This window comes from Gossypium arboreum, chromosome 7 (assembly GCF_025698485.1).
Source record: "Gossypium arboreum isolate Shixiya-1 chromosome 7, ASM2569848v2, whole genome shotgun sequence".
In the NCBI taxonomy this organism is placed as follows: Eukaryota; Viridiplantae; Streptophyta; class Magnoliopsida; order Malvales; family Malvaceae; genus Gossypium; species Gossypium arboreum.
In genome coordinates, this window is record NC_069076.1 from 59,371,673 (window position 1) to 59,387,673 (window position 16,001).

Here is a 16,001-nt window from a genome sequence, read left to right on the forward strand (position 1 = left end):
AGCTGACATACGACCATGTGCCAGACCGTGTCGATTTATCGATTCGCATCCTAAACACGCGAAAAAAATGCAATTTTTAGGCTTTTTTGGCATTCTAAAGTCTATAAATACCAAATAGAAGAAGAGAAGTGAGAGCCAGCAGAAAATATCGAAGAAAACAACTCGAAGAACACCATTGGAGCCAACTCTAAAGCAGATTTCCTTCAAAATTGAAGACCTTTTAATTTCTTTTGCATTTTTAATGAGTTACTTTATTTCCTATGGTTATTCTGTCTTTAAGATGTTTTTATTCACAATTATGAACTAATTTCCTATATACCTAGGGGAGCTGAATCCTATGATGAATTCTGTTATTTGATTTCTGTCTTATGCGACAAGTACTTGACTCTTGTTCTCAGTTATGTATGCTTATCTCTTGTTTTAATATCTCTGAGATATTAATTAATGTTTAATGTGCTTAAATCAGAGGAGGAAAAGTCTCTATTTAAGAGTAGATCTAGCATAATTGAGTGGAGTTGCATGCAATCCTAGAAATAGGACGACATAAGTCTACCGGATTAGAGTCAAATCTAATAGGGGAATCCATAGATCGAGTTAATGCGACAATAAGGGTTTTAATTAGAAAGAAATTTTAATTAATCAACCTAGAGTCAGTTGCTCTTACTTTTGAAAGAGATATTAGCATAATCTAAGGATTCCTACGGATCAAGATACCAAGTGAATAAATCGTTTAATTCAGATTCACAATGATAGATGAAGCCTAGGTGGATTCTTTCCTGGGTATTGTTTCTCTCATTTATTATTATTCGATTATTTTCCTGATTTATTCTTTGTTGAGTTCTTTAGTTAAATTAATTTAGTAATTTTAGTTTAAACCAATCACTCTAATTTGTCGGCTAAATAATAGGAAAACAATAATTACTAGTACTTTTAGTCCTCGTGGATACGATATCTTTACTATCTGTAGTTATACTATTTATCGATAGGTGCACTTTTCTTTTTCGTATTTTTAGTTAGTTCCGTAATACATCACTTGTATACTTTGATGTAAGTAAAAGCCTGAGTTTAAATAGATAAGAAATTGAAAGCTGGTGCGTTGGGTATACGACTTCTTCAATATGTAACATCATTCACAATAGGGGAATTCATAGCCCAATTAATGGGTAAATGATATCCTCTCATCGACATTACATGATAGACGAAAAGTAAACGTGGCCATGGTAAACGACTTGATTACTATTTGATAGTAATTGACTTTTTATGAAGAAAGATGTAATGGTTCCCATGAGATAAAATAGGATCATATTGGGAGGACGAATTTATCTCAAAGAGATTAAGGATAGCTTATGAGGGTAACACATTTATGACAAGGTAATTGAACGAGCATTGATTAAGTAGATTTCATAATGGTATGTAATAAGGGAGAGCTCAGTCACGATACTATAGTGGAATGACTTCGTGACTAAATAAATTTATAATTAATAGGCGAAAAGCTCTAAATTTATTATAAATTATTTGAGCCCTAATTGCATATGTCCAATCGGCCCCTCCGCTAGCCAGTTGAAACAAAAAATGAATTACATGTAGAGCCAAATGAACAAAAATGGAGAGAAATGATAAAGCTAGAGAAATGGGGCACATTTGCAAATGAATATGTTTTCTCACTGAGTATAAAAATGACTTGATAATTAATTTAAGCTTTTTGAATTATTATTTAATTAAATAATTGAAGTTCAAAAATGAAAATAAATTAATTAGTTATTGTGAATTCGTTGTATAACACCCCTCGCCCAACCCAATCATCGAGTCCGAGCTATAAGATACTACATTCGTTGTCGGAGCAACTACAGTCAATTTACAGTAAAATATTCACATGCATATGTAATTCAATGCCAAACATATTAATTTATGGTTAAACAATCAAAATTGAGTCTTAATTGAGCTTACGAAAACTTCTTTTTTCACCCGAGCACGAAATAGGACCAAATAAACTTTTAGGTCTGAAGTTGTGGTGTCATCTCTTCTACGCCATGATGTCATCTCTTCTACATTGTGATGTAACCAAACAATTTGTTATGTCATGTTGTCTGACCACTCAACATCGCGATTGCACTTATTGTCGATCGACGTTGCAAAAAGAATGAATAGTCGTCAAGATGAGATCTCTGATTTTGATAAAATTGAATCATTTAATACCTATTTCAAGTTTTTAACCATACCTAACAACATATACTCCAAGGATGTATAAAATAAGCTACTCAAAGTTGGTTTTGATGTAATAACATTAATTATCATGTCTATATTTATAATAATAAAAAAATCCTCTTTTAAGTTTTTACTGTTTTTCCCTAATTTAGATTGATTTTTTATTCAATATAAAAAACCTCCAAATTTGTAAGATTAACCTATAAATTTACACATAATATCTTTTATAGAAAAGTATATTGTTATTCTATAGAATTACGGCTTTGATTATCATTTGAGATTGAAAATGTTTTTCAACCCAAATCATGATCACAAACTAAAAACAATGGTAAACTTGGAGTTAAGCTTAAGCCATAAAGCCAAAAAAAAAAAAGCCAAAAAATTTTGGCTTTTGCAAAAGTGATTTTGCCTTAATTTTTTTTAAAAGTACTTTTGAGAGTAATGATAAATATTGTTAAATTTTTAAAAATATTTTTAACCTCAATCATAAATTAATCCAAATTTTTTCTCCCTTTCTTTATGAAAAAATTGCATGTAGAAAGTAAAATATTATAATTTATAACCAAACAGATAAAATTTACCACAAATTAAACCTAGAGAACACATAAGTAGTCTGGGCAAATTAATGGTGAAAGTGCTCTAAATTGTTCACTTAATTAAACACCAATACCTCACTGTACATTTTGATAGAATATTTGAGATTAAGGTTGTGTTTAAAAATTATTTAGTAATTAAATTTAAGTATAATTTTTATAATTTACACATGTGATATGTTTGGATACTATTATATTTAATGGATCTCACGAAATTGAGTGAAATTAAAGTATTTCTTATGCAATCTTATTCTTAGGGAAATATGACAATTGAGGGAATTACAAGAGATAATTAATCATGATGTCTTTAAAACTATTTTTATATTATTTTTAAGATATAATCACTCTCTCGACAAATATATTTAAAGAATTAAAATTCTTTGTAATTACAAAAGGGTCACATAGTATAGGACTAGTATTGAATTTAACCAAATAAATTTAGTTGCTACAATTTGGACAAGATTAAAGTTTCAAAATTGAAAAGTATAAGAATTAAAATTGACCAACACAAAAAGTATAGAAATTAATTTTGTTCGAATTATATTATGGGACTAAGTCCACAACTTTTATAAAATACAATGATCAATAAGAAAATTTAACTATTATTTTATACCCTCTCAATAGAAAAAAAAATACTCCCTCAGCTGATTTAAGATGTTGTATGTCCTCATAAAAATAAAAAAATTACAAAACTCACACATTCCAATAGGCAAAACTTTGATCCTGTGAATTTTCACATCCTAGACTTGTTCTTATGATTTTTTATTTTATTTTAATGATGGTGTATAAAATAATTATTTTTTATTTATCCACAAAATATTTATTATTAAGAATATGCAAAAGCCTTCCATTAAAAAAAATAAAATAGGGAGCCAACTGCCATGGCTGATTAATACGTATTTGTGGAATAATGTTAGAGAAGTTTCGGTTGTTGAAATCGATCTATTCAAATGCAAAATGCCAAATACTTAGATATATCCGAGAGAAAAAAAAGAAAAAAAACTCAGAAAATCTATAAAAAAAAAAAATCAAAACTTTTCTTGTGTGTTGAGCTGCAAAATGCCAGAAGACTGAGATATAACGTTCAAAATCTAAAATAAAAAATTCAGATGGGAAAGAAAATAAAATCTGTTCTTGTGAGGTTGATTATCAAGATTCAAGGTCCTTCTACGTGCAGACAAATAACATATCTGTACAACAAAATATATATTTACACACGCGCGCGCCTACATATATAATTATTAAATTGCCATGCGTCTTTTTATCCCTTGCAGGCAGGACTAGTTTTTCTAATAATTCACAGTGCTACAATAATGAGATTTAATCGCTTTTTTTTTTTTTTTTTTTTTATGTCAGCTTCATTACCACTCAACTATGCAATGATTTGATGGAAACCCATGTGAACATGATCAACCTTGTAAAACTAAGCATTGGCTTAATCATTTCCCTAGTTTGAGTGAATTATTAAAACGCAGCATCACATGTAATGTATTTGGCATGCATATAACCTTTTGTTGATCGAAACACATTACAAGGATCTTGTTATTGAAGGAAATAATTGGGTATAGTCCACAAGAAATGGCTTGTCTTTCTTTTTCTTTTACACAAAGAAAGACGGAAATTGAAAACACAAGATTTGAATAAAAAAAATTTATTGGAGGATTCATAAATATTTTATGTTTGGGCATTAATGTTTTTGTATATAAAGTAAATATTTAAACAATTATCCTTTCCTAAGACCCATTTCCCCCGTATGATCATGTGTGAAGGAAAAAGGTAAAATAATGAGCACTTTAGCAATTAAAAGAAAATTCAGAAAATGTATTGTTTTGGGCACTTGTTTGCTGTCGCCATAAAAAAAAATCTAAATCATAGAGATATTTAGGTTGTAAAAGTATAGTGAAGGTATCTATATTAAAAGATAGATTGCATTTTGACTTTTATATTAAAAAATTGGTCAATTAGTATTTGTATTAGATCAAAGTGCAAATTGATCATTTTATTAAAAATTTCATCTATTTTTAATATTAATAATTGATCCCTATATGTCAACATGAGATACACATAGTATGTCATGTGTTACTATCTAATTATTTTGTCAGCCACACAAGTTTTTAATGGTACAAAGGTTGAAATTTTTAAAAGAAAAAATTAATTTGTTCTTTGATCTAATATACAAAATTTAATTTGTCCATTTTGTAAATAGGAAGAGCAAAGGCTTCCATAGTACTTTTATCATAGTTAGGCTAATAACATAAAACTTGAGGGTTTACACCAACATTTTATCATCAATCCACCATTGGAGTTGGCAAAAGATTAAAGGGTTCCTAAAGATAAAGACTTGTGATAGGTGGGCAGCAAGCTTTGGATTGGAGATAATGCATGGAGCTATCCCTCTTCAACTCTTTTTCTTCTTCTTCTTCTTTTTCTTAACAGCCGAAATGATTTACTAAAGAGCTTTTGTTTGTTTTACCAAGTTTGAAAATATTAAAGCATAAACCTCATTTACCTTTGTTCCATGGTCAATTCCAAGAAGATTATGATGGTTGGTTAAAATTCAATAGAATATATCCTTAAAAGTGATTGACTTTTGTTTGGACATATATCTGCTTTGAAAAGGATGGACAAAGTGGAACCAACCGTTGGGAAAAAAATGAACCAACTTCGTAAAATCTTAGTCTAAATGCCGCATGAAAGCAACATGACATTTAACAGGTTAACGATAAATTAACAATGTTATAACAATTGGACCAATTCAGTAATAAACTTTTAGTTAAATCAATTAAATCATCAGTTTAATAATAATTAAATAAAAATTGAATTAATCAAACTGTTCATTTTATTTATCTATTTTTTATTGATTTACAATATATTTTTAATTTTATTATTATATACCACCAATGGAAGCATTTATTGTGGAAAGCCTTAATTAATAAATGGGTTTTGGTTAAATTCTTTGATATGAAATGTGAAGTTTTCCTTTTTGTTTCTCAAATCGCAGCAAACAAATCAACATGATGCCGATATTCCACTAGCAATACAACGTGTGTAAAATATAAAAAAAAAAAAAAAAGTTAGGCTCCAATTAGCCAAACTTTCTATAATCAAAATAGACTGTGAACATTAATTTAAATATAAATCTTTTATGTAACATTTAAAGAAGAAGGTTTTATTAGGTTGTCAAACTCTGGGCCAACAAAAAGCGAAGATTTGGTCAAAGTGGTAATTAGGTAGCATTCTAGAGACTCTTGATTTGTAAATTCATGCAGGGAATTAAGCATAAAGGGAAACCAACTGCAGCCAAGACAGGCCTTGATTGACGGTGCCGGAATTTGGTCGGAACCCTAAATTTATTAAAAAAACACCAACATACATGGCAATTTGGCATATATTTGACTTTGACTACATATATATAATTTTGTATTAATCAAGGAATAGATCATTTTTGTTTGACTTATTCATGGTTTAGGTTGGGACTCGCTGTTGTCCGTGGCCTTTTTTTTTTTTTTTTACAAATCCATTTTTCACTATTTATTTAATATTAAAAGTATAAACAATTTTATTAATAATTGGCATAATAAAAAAATAAAGAGAAACCAATTTATAATTCTAATTAACATATTTTCCAACATTCAAGTAGTTTAATTTGAATTTACGTAGTTTGTTTTTTAACAAATGAATTCATGTATATGACCAAAGAAAATGAATTCATGCATATGACCCTCCCCCCTCAACAAAAAAAAAAAAAAAGAAAAAAAAAAAAGAAAGGAGAATTCATGTACTTTATAGATTCATGTCAAAATGAGGAAGGTGTTTAGCCTAAACTTTGGCAACTCCCACCACCAAGTTTTCAAATCAAGTCTGGGTTGAAAAAGAGATAGGTTGATGTGATGGGTTGAAATCTTTTCAACTTCCCACATATTTCTCTCATGAATCATCCTCTTTTAGGATAAAATAACACAACATTTCATTCATCTTAAATATTAATCATGTGAACCTCTTTCTATGCCTCAAAATATGCAACCTTTGTAGCCTTTAATTTTGATTCATATATATATATATATATATATATATATATATATATGTGTGATTTAAGGGGCTTTGAAGTTTGACATTAGGTTTATTGGTTTTCTTTTTTTTTTGTTTTGTTTTCATTTGTCGGCTACAAACCACTATTACAAGAAAATATGATTCATAACTGATTCACTGTAAACAAATGAAATTTAGACTAAAATTTCGGCTGTTATTGGTATAAAAGAAATAAGATAATTTATTTAATCCTTCAAATTTAAAAACAATCATTTTAACATTTTATTTAATTTTTGTTTTCTTTAACTCTTAAATTTATGCTGCTTATCAAATCATTTTAAAAGTGGATGTAAAAATTTATGTTTGTTAACTTTGTTGACTTATAAACGTAGATGTCACATTAGCAATTAATTAAGTTTAGATTGTAAATAATTCTAAAAGATATAAAATTTATTAGAATTATTTAAAAGTATAAAAATATTATTAAATAATTTTATTTTTAAAATTTTAATTAATTGCTAATATGGCATACACTTAGATTACTATCGGATGTCACATGGGTAAAATTAATAAACATTAATTTTTCTATCCATTTTAGAATAAATTGACAAATAATATAAATTCAAAGACTAAAAAAATTAAATAAAGAGTTAAAATAATTTTTAATAAAAGTTAAAAATTTAAATAAATCATTATGTCAAAAATAATTTAAAAAATCGATAATTGCATCAAGAGATGTCTCATGCAAGTTATAGACAAATGTGTCTCCCACTCAATATTTGGCATCATCCTTATCCAATTTTTTTACCTAATTTTTTTCCTTTTTCAAAACAAATTAATTGTATCAGATATTTTTAAAAATATTAAATTTATATATTTCCCATGTTTGTATATTAAAATTTTAGGGTTTGAAATGTATGGTTAATTTATTTATTATTATTGTTTATTTTTTTCAATTGTTGGATAAATAAATCGTAATCTATCAAACATGATTCCTTGAAGAATTAACATGCAATAAATATATAATTACCAGGGAAACCTGCAGCTAGATTCCTGGTAACAATTAACAAAACATGGGTTTAAGGATTTCCCTGTTTACTTTTGTCTTAAGCCATGCTACTTTGATTTTATTTTTTAATTTTTCCTACATACCCATATTCATCATCTATATTCGACGCGTATTTATATATGGATATTAAGTTATAATTTTTAAATACATTAAAAAACTTTAAAATAATTGATTTTAGACATATAGAATATACTATTGTATCTAACATTTCTACAAAATTTGTCATTTTGCAGAATTTTATCATAATATTCTCTATATTAAATAGTAGGTTCGACTTAACTCAATTTGAATTATAAAATATTAGAAATTTTATTACATACGTATGCGTATGGAAATTATAATTTTAGAATATAAATATCTATTTAAAAATAACATATAATAAATAATAAAATATTGTTTGAAACTAATTAATAATAACATATGAAATATGCAGGTTATTAACTTATTTTAATTAAGGAAATATATTTTCATAACTTCTTAATCGAATAGATGATCTAGTTGAGGGTGGCACAAACTCAATAAGAAGTTTTATTAATAAAACAATAATAAAATATTATCCATTTTTCAATTAATGCTAATTATTTTCGTCTTTGTTTTTCCTAAGTAAATGCAATTTTATATAAATGCGCATAAAAATATAAACTAATTGGATATAATAAAATTAAGGTGCTTGGAAAATATTGGTAAAAATACTATAGAGGTCCTTGTACTAAATATCAGATTGCATTTTACTTTCTCTACTAAAAAATAAAAAATTAATCATTGTATATTAAACCAAAGAGTAAATTGATCCATTTTGTTAAAAAGTCCATTAATCTCTACTGATTAAAATTAGAATGGTTGACAAAATAACCAAACAAACACATGGAATGCCACATGTATCTCATGCTGACGTACATAGACTAATTTTTAACAATAGAAATAGATAATATTTTTAATAGAAGGACCAATTTACTCATTGAATTAATGTATAGAGACTAATTTACTCATTTTTTGAATAGAATAAATAAAAAATACAATTTGACACCTAGTACAGTAGCCTCCACGGAAAAGTATTGATTCATGATACAAGACATATGTTGTGGGTTGATTGGAATGACATGTTCTCTTCTTTTAGTTGAACAACTAAGATAACATGTACACTTCTTTGCATCATCATGTGCTTCTTTCTTTGGCATTTCTAAGATGACCTTCCTTCTTTTACATTTAACTTTTGCCTTTTAATTTTAAGTCTGCACAAACAAACAGTATGATGTAAATGTTGAACCATTAGCGCTCATTTGGGGGGAAAGAAAAGCCAACCCGTACAAGTTTAACCCATGTTCAATTTTGTACACATTGGAAGGTATCCACAAGTACTCATATTTACATTTAACATATTTAGAATTAAATGGAAGAGATGATGTATTTGAAAGGAAAAAAAGGAATACATATGAAATCATAAACATTGATTCCAAATGTTAGGCCCATTATTTATTTATTGTATTATGATTATTCTTAATATTTGAAATATCCTTTTCGCTGTAAAATAATAAGTCATGTAAGGCTTTTATGCCCTCGTTGTGGGTACGAGTCGTAGCAATTATCTGCTAAAATTATGTGCCTAGTTTTGATTTGCTCACATTAATAGTGTGTGAGTTATATTAATATCAACATTATTGTTGATATGAATTTGAGCTCCATTTAATCATTAAATTCTTTTGGGAATAACAAAAAGAAAAAAATTGGTATGATATAAAAATTTAAAAAAATAATCTTTTAAAATTATATAATATTTAATATGTCAAATTTTAGATGTTACCATATTTTTAACAGTTAAAATAAGTTTGTGAAGTTTTTGTTTTATTTTCAAAAATTATTTTTCATCTTTTTAGATTTTAAATTCAATTGTTAATGGTTAATTACATTAAAATTTTCTCTTAACTTCTTTGTTGTTATATTTTGAAATAAAAAATTATATTACATATAAATTTGAATTTAATAAAATATTTTAATAAAATTAATATTTATAAATTGAAAAATAAATGACCTAACGGATTAAATTTCAAATGTAGTGATAGTATATAGATTTAAATAATATTTGAACTTACTTTTAATATTACATATAAATCGTACAAATACAAAATGAGTATTAAAGCTAAAACATCTTAGGAATTCTTATTAAAAACTTACAAAAGAAAATTAAAATTGTATCCGTACGAGATTAAAGGACAGCGGTCGATTCATCCCTAATTAATAATTAAATCCTAAGAAGAGTTAATAATGAAAGCCTACAATTCGTACATTTACCTGATATTTAGTTATACTTCCACGTCGCCCATGTGGCCACGTGGCTTAGTTGTAAAGCGAATAATTCTCCACCGTCATCAACCAAAATTTTTTCCATCCAATGAAAATTTAAGAAAGCTGGCGTGGAAGAAATGGAGCAAGTGCAGAAGTGTCAGAAGGAAAAATGGCCAGGCACGTGACCTACCGACACATCGACACGTTGTAGCTTTAAATTTCTTTTCAGTTAGCGACGGTTAATTGAGGCAAGTGGGAAGGCCCTGGTTAGAAACTAATTAAATGAATGAAGAAAAACAGAGAGGTTAATTTGCCACTATATATATATATATATAAAAAAAAAGTTTAATTTGACTTCACGGAGTTAGCCGATGGCGAAGATCCAATCTTACTTTGTTTTATTTATTTATTTATTTTATTTGTCGTTGTATCTCCCTATATAAAGACTACGTTATCTGTGTTTTTTTAATACACTCCATATTTCTTTTTCTTTCTTTCTTTCTCATCTTCATTCCCCTTCATTTTCATATAATCCAAACAGCAAAAATTGAACACACAGAGAGAAATTATCAGAGATGGGGATTTCTAAGAGATTGCTCTCTTCGTTTGCTTTGCTTGTAACGTTTATTTTGTTTTTCGTTTGTGTCAAGGCCTCAGCAGAGAAAACAGAGCTGAATTCAAGGTACATTTTCCCGGGAAACAATCAGCTCGTCTTCCAGTGCTCTCCCCCTCTGTTTCATTTAGCTTCTCCAGTCAAGGAAAACATTAAACGTACTTTTTCTCAATGCAACTGGTTTTTGTTTTCTTCTGATTTTTGTGGTGCTTGTAATGGCAGGCTCACTGAAGAAAACAAGTTGCAGGGCTTGAAAAACTCATCAATGGAAGAGGGGTGAGTTAGATTGGATCAACTAACTCCTACCAGCCTCTTTTGGCTCTGAAAAATAAATACTAAAAGGCCCTTTTGATTTTATTATAATTATTTTTGCATTGCATGCATTACTTGGTTTTTGCTTTTCATTGTTTCGTTTTAATGCATTTTGGGGTTGACCAAGTTTCTTTATTGGAACAGGTTGGAGGATGAGCAATGGATAAATGAGCACTCAGTCGACAATCCAGAGGAAATTGCTTCAATGGTGCATATGTGAGTTTCCCCACATATATTTCTAACTTAACTTTCATTCTAGTTTTGCATTAAGATCAACAAATTCATGAATATTTTTATTTCATTCCTGAGAAAATAATCTATAGCATAAACATTGCATTAAATGTTTGAAATTTGAGAAGAGGATTGATTGATTCACATGGATCCCCTCACACTTGCCCTAATATGTGTTGTGTCTGACAGGTCTTTTTCCCACTGTCTGTTGTTTCTCTTTCTTACATGAGTAGTCAAAAATGTGTTTCATTCTATAGAATTCAGTCAAAACTAAGTAAAGGATGGGTCAAATCTTCACACGTACACGTCCATATCTAATTTTCGTTTTAAGTTGCTGTCAATGAAACTTAAAAGTGTTAACCACTAATTTCAACCTTACTGTAAATTTTAGTTTCTCTTACATTTTATCATTCTCCAAGGTCAAATCTTCAGTTCACACCTATTTCATGGTGGATTTTCCCTATCTTTCATTAAAAAAAAAAAGGGACCTTAAAGGGAAAAACAAAATTAATAATGCAGGAAGCAACCTAATTGTTAATGACAGTTTGTCTTTTGCTCCACAGCATTTACTTTATAACTTATACAGTGGTAGTAAGTAGTACTATGAATTCCATGCAGTAAAAAGGCATAAAATCTCTAATTGTTAAAATGATTCCTTTTAGTATAATTTTAATAAAAAGTTTTATAATAATTGTTAAAATTTTATCTTAGAAAAATAATTACATGAAGTAAACTTTATATATATGGTGAAGGCAGACAAAGAAATTTGTAAAGACAGATCTGTCTTAATTTTGATGCATGGTAAATAAAAACATGGGGAATCAAGTTCCACACTGACGTAGCTGCATATAACTGACAAAACTAGTTGAATTCATAGACACCGCCACCATCGTATTTAATTTTAATGTTTTTAATTGCCTTTATTGTTTTTTTCGCACCGACGGAAAACATAGAAACAGGAGCAGGCAGGAACTGGTTTCCTCCTTATCATTTACTACTATTTTCCTTAAGTAGCAAAATCTAGTTTAGAAAATAATATTATATCGAATTTTCCGTATGGACCGTATGTACATCTCCCACGAAATGTCACATGGCCAACTCAACTCAACAGATTCATTCACATTATTTTGTCCATCATCATTTAATCCTATTCCAATTTCCACATGCTTAATTAACTCACTTCATTTAATTAATCTAGCAACATATATGATGATGTTATGGTAATCGTGCAGGAGCATAAGAAATAGCACAAAGAGGAGGAAATTGGGATATTTCTCATGTGGAACAGGGAATCCGGTTGATGATTGCTGGCGATGTGATCGGCATTGGTATCTCAGGCGAAAGAACCTTGCCAACTGTGGCATTGGCTTTGGACGCAACGCCATTGGTGGTCGTGATGGGAGGTACTATGTGGTGACTGACCCTAGGGATGACGACCCTGTGAACCCCAAACCAGGCACCCTCCGCCATGCTGTTATCCAGGACCGCCCACTTTGGATCGTGTTCAAGCGTGACATGGTCATCAGGTTGAAGCAGGAGCTTATAATGAACAGTTTTAAGACCATCGATGGTCGTGGTGCCAATGTGCATATCGCTAATGGGGCCTGCATCACCATCCAGTATGTCACTAATATTATCATCCATGGAATCCACATTCATGATTGTAAGCCCACCGGCAACGCCATGGTTCGAAGCTCCCCATCTCATTACGGGTGGAGGACCATGGCTGATGGGGATGGCATTTCCATCTTTGGGGCAAGCCATATTTGGGTTGACCATAATTCACTCTCTAACTGTGCTGATGGACTCATTGATGCTATAATGGGTTCCACTGCAATTACCATCTCAAACAACTACTTCACCCACCACAACGAGGTCAGAATATTCACATCGGTTTATCAATATTGAACTAAATTTATGTTTTTAAACGACTAAACTAATTCGTCCAAGTACTTCGATGATAGGTTATGTTGTTGGGACATAGTGATTCTTACGTAAGAGACAAGCAGATGCAAGTGACCGTTGCTTATAACCATTTCGGTGAGGGTCTTATCCAAAGAATGCCAAGGTAAAAAAATAAATAAAAAAGCATCCTTAAAATTGGTCGCTACTGTAATTTCTCTTTTTTAACCTTGACTCAACCATCTTTGCCAAATGTTGCAGGTGTAGACATGGATATTTTCATGTAGTGAACAACGACTACACCCACTGGGAGATGTATGCCATTGGTGGAAGTGCAAACCCCACCATTAACAGCCAGGGCAACCGTTACCTTGCCCCTTTCAACCGCTTTGCTAAAGAGGTTACAAAGAGAGTGGAGAGATCGAAGAGTAAATGGAGACATTGGAATTGGAGGTCAGAAGGAGACATGTTTTTAAATGGAGCATATTTCACTCCATCAGGAGCAGGAGCAGCAGCCAGCTACGCTAAGGCCTCTAGCTTAGCAGCCAAATCGTCTTCCTTAGTTGGCACCATTACTTCAAATGCAGGCGCCCTGTCTTGTCGCCGTGGTTTCATGTGTTAGTTCTTTGCTACTCCTCCGTACAGAAGATGGAAACAAAACTCATTTTCCTTTAGATAATATATATACCATTTTATATAGTAGTATTCTATTCCCTGAGTTTTCGGCCCTATATATTATTCTGATCAATCCCTTTTGACAAGTATACAAAAATTTGTAGAAATTGTCCTTATTTCGCTCCCTCATATACCAAAAACATTTCACTTGTCATAGAATGCCAATGATCGACCTTGGCCTCTCTCTAAGGTGCCATGAGGTGTTTACTTCTACATTGCTTCTCTTTAGTCCTTTAGATTATTTTTAAGCATTTGGGTCATTGTATTTCTTTTTCTTTGATAAATTAGTTAGCACATAAGTTGCACATGAAGGAAAAAAATCATGTTGTGACTTGTGAGTATTGCTTTTAAGGACTTTGTCTTGCATGTAAACTATAATGGTTCACATTGCTTGCATTAGAGGATTAAGCTTCAGTCCTCTTTCAATCTATTGAAAAGTAAAATTTACGTATCTTTCAATCATACTCTACATGTTCATTTATAGATAACTAATAACATGAACATAAATAAACCTGAAGCTTTAATTATTTGTTTAAAATTTTAAGAATCCACAATCAAATCAGAAATAATTTACTTCAAATCTTAATTTAAAAAGTTAAATTAATATCAACTAGCATTAATATCATTTTTCAAAAAGGTCTTCTTAAGGATATATTCCTACCGCTGCGGATTTATGTAAACCTCAAAGAAAAGGGCATAACTTAGGTCGGTTTAAAAATGAAAGAGAAAAACTCCAACTCTTGGTGATACTTTACTCCATAAAGATAATTCTTCTGCTAAGCTTCTCAACAACACAAATTAGATAATTAAACGATCATTTCCATTTTTGCCGAAGTTGCATTTGGACCTTGGATTCCAAATCAATGTAAAATTGTATGTTAGAAGTATAAAAATCTTGAAAGCATAATAATTTTTTAAACCTATTTGTTACATCTCTATCAAGTAGACTTGAAACTTGGATGGTAAAATGAATTTTCATTTCATCTCTCTATGATCTTCCAAACACTTAAGTCTCCCAAGTCTTCAATAGATTATAGATTATGTGTATCTTCATCCTCACAAGTTCCATATCTAACAAATTCCAAGTTCTCTTTCTCAATTCATTTGCATATATTCACAATGCTTGAAATGGTTGTATTGATCAAATCAAACAATTAAAGGGGTCATGAGGTATTTGTTCTAGAACAGGGGATGTAATACCCCTTACCCGTACCTGAGATCGGGACAAAGTACGAGGCGTTATCAGACACATACTCGGATATTTCGGAAAGACGAGTTATAAAATTTCATTTTCAAATTTAAACCAATTGAACAAAATCAAATTGTCCCTACTATGGGCCTACGCGGCCCAAATCGTGCATTATTAGTGGTCAGGGACTAAACCGGGAACTATAGAAAATTTTAGTAAAATGCCTAGGGCTATGCCTCACATGCCCGTGTGGAGGCAAAGCACACGTCAGTGTGTTTGGGGACACACTCGTGCCCCTCACCCGTGTTGAATTATTTGATTTATTTTCCATTTCGAACCTACAGGGGTTTCCACACGGCCAAGCACACGCCTGTGTCCTTGGCTCGTATCCCTTACACGGCCTAGACGTGCCCATGTCATCGCCCTTGTCCAAAAACTCGGACATTCTGTTTATGACGTCATCACTCATTTGGAGGCACACGACCAAGGCACATGCCCGTGTGCTAGGCCGTGTCCTCCACACGGTTGAGACACATGGCCGTGTCTCCGCCCGTGTGTTTACTACCATGCAAACTGGCCTAAAATTCTAGGTGCAGGAGACACACGGCCATACCACACGCCTATGGGGCTGGCCATGTGTCACACACGGCCTAGACACATGCCCGTGTGTCTACCCGTGTGGACCATTTTGGAGGCTATTTTCTAAGCTTTTGGTCACCCTCAACCAACCATACATACCACTATGGTCTTTGGACATTTATTAAGGTATAGTTGTACCCTTAAACTTTCTTGGCCAAGGTCATACTCGTTACTACATGTCTCATTTTAAACTATGATCATAATACCCTATTTGTTTTAGGGTTACTCTTTTAATAATCATATTTTATAACTCGTGTCCTT

At 30.8% G+C, this 16,001-nt stretch overlaps 1 protein-coding gene across 2 annotated transcripts; it reads left to right on the forward strand.

Annotated features, from left to right (window-relative positions):
- The first annotated feature begins 10,310 nt into the window (after window positions 1–10,310).
- LOC108459455 (probable pectate lyase 20) lies at window positions 10,311–14,263 on the forward strand. Of its 2 annotated transcripts, XM_053030884.1 has the most exons (7): window positions 10,311–10,483; window positions 10,721–10,861; window positions 11,015–11,068; window positions 11,249–11,320; window positions 12,568–13,210; window positions 13,300–13,403; window positions 13,499–14,263. In XM_053030884.1, exons 2-7 carry the CDS (start codon window positions 10,755–10,757, stop codon window positions 13,857–13,859), a joined length of 1,341 nt encoding a protein of 446 aa, XP_052886844.1. In that variant the 5' UTR covers window positions 10,311–10,483; window positions 10,721–10,754; the 3' UTR covers window positions 13,860–14,263. The 2 variants fall into 2 exon arrangements, with proteins under 2 accessions (XP_052886844.1, XP_017614316.1); XM_017758827.2 differs by having other exon boundaries at window positions 10,311–10,861.
- Window positions 14,264–16,001: the final 1,738 nt, after the last annotated feature.

What these genes read in the sequence shown, in the direction of transcription:
- LOC108459455 (XM_017758827.2), top strand. Translation starts at nt 10,755, where the DNA reads ATGGGGATTTCTAAGAGATTGCTCTCTTCGTTTGCTTTGCTTGTAACG. An exon ending in AAAACAGAGCTGAATTCAAG is followed by an intron (nt 10,862 to 11,014) that starts GTACATTTTCCC and finishes TTGTAATGGCAG; the next exon opens with GCTCACTGAAGAAAACAAGT. An exon ending in AACTCATCAATGGAAGAGGG is followed by an intron (nt 11,069 to 11,248) that starts GTGAGTTAGATT and finishes TTATTGGAACAG; the next exon opens with GTTGGAGGATGAGCAATGGA.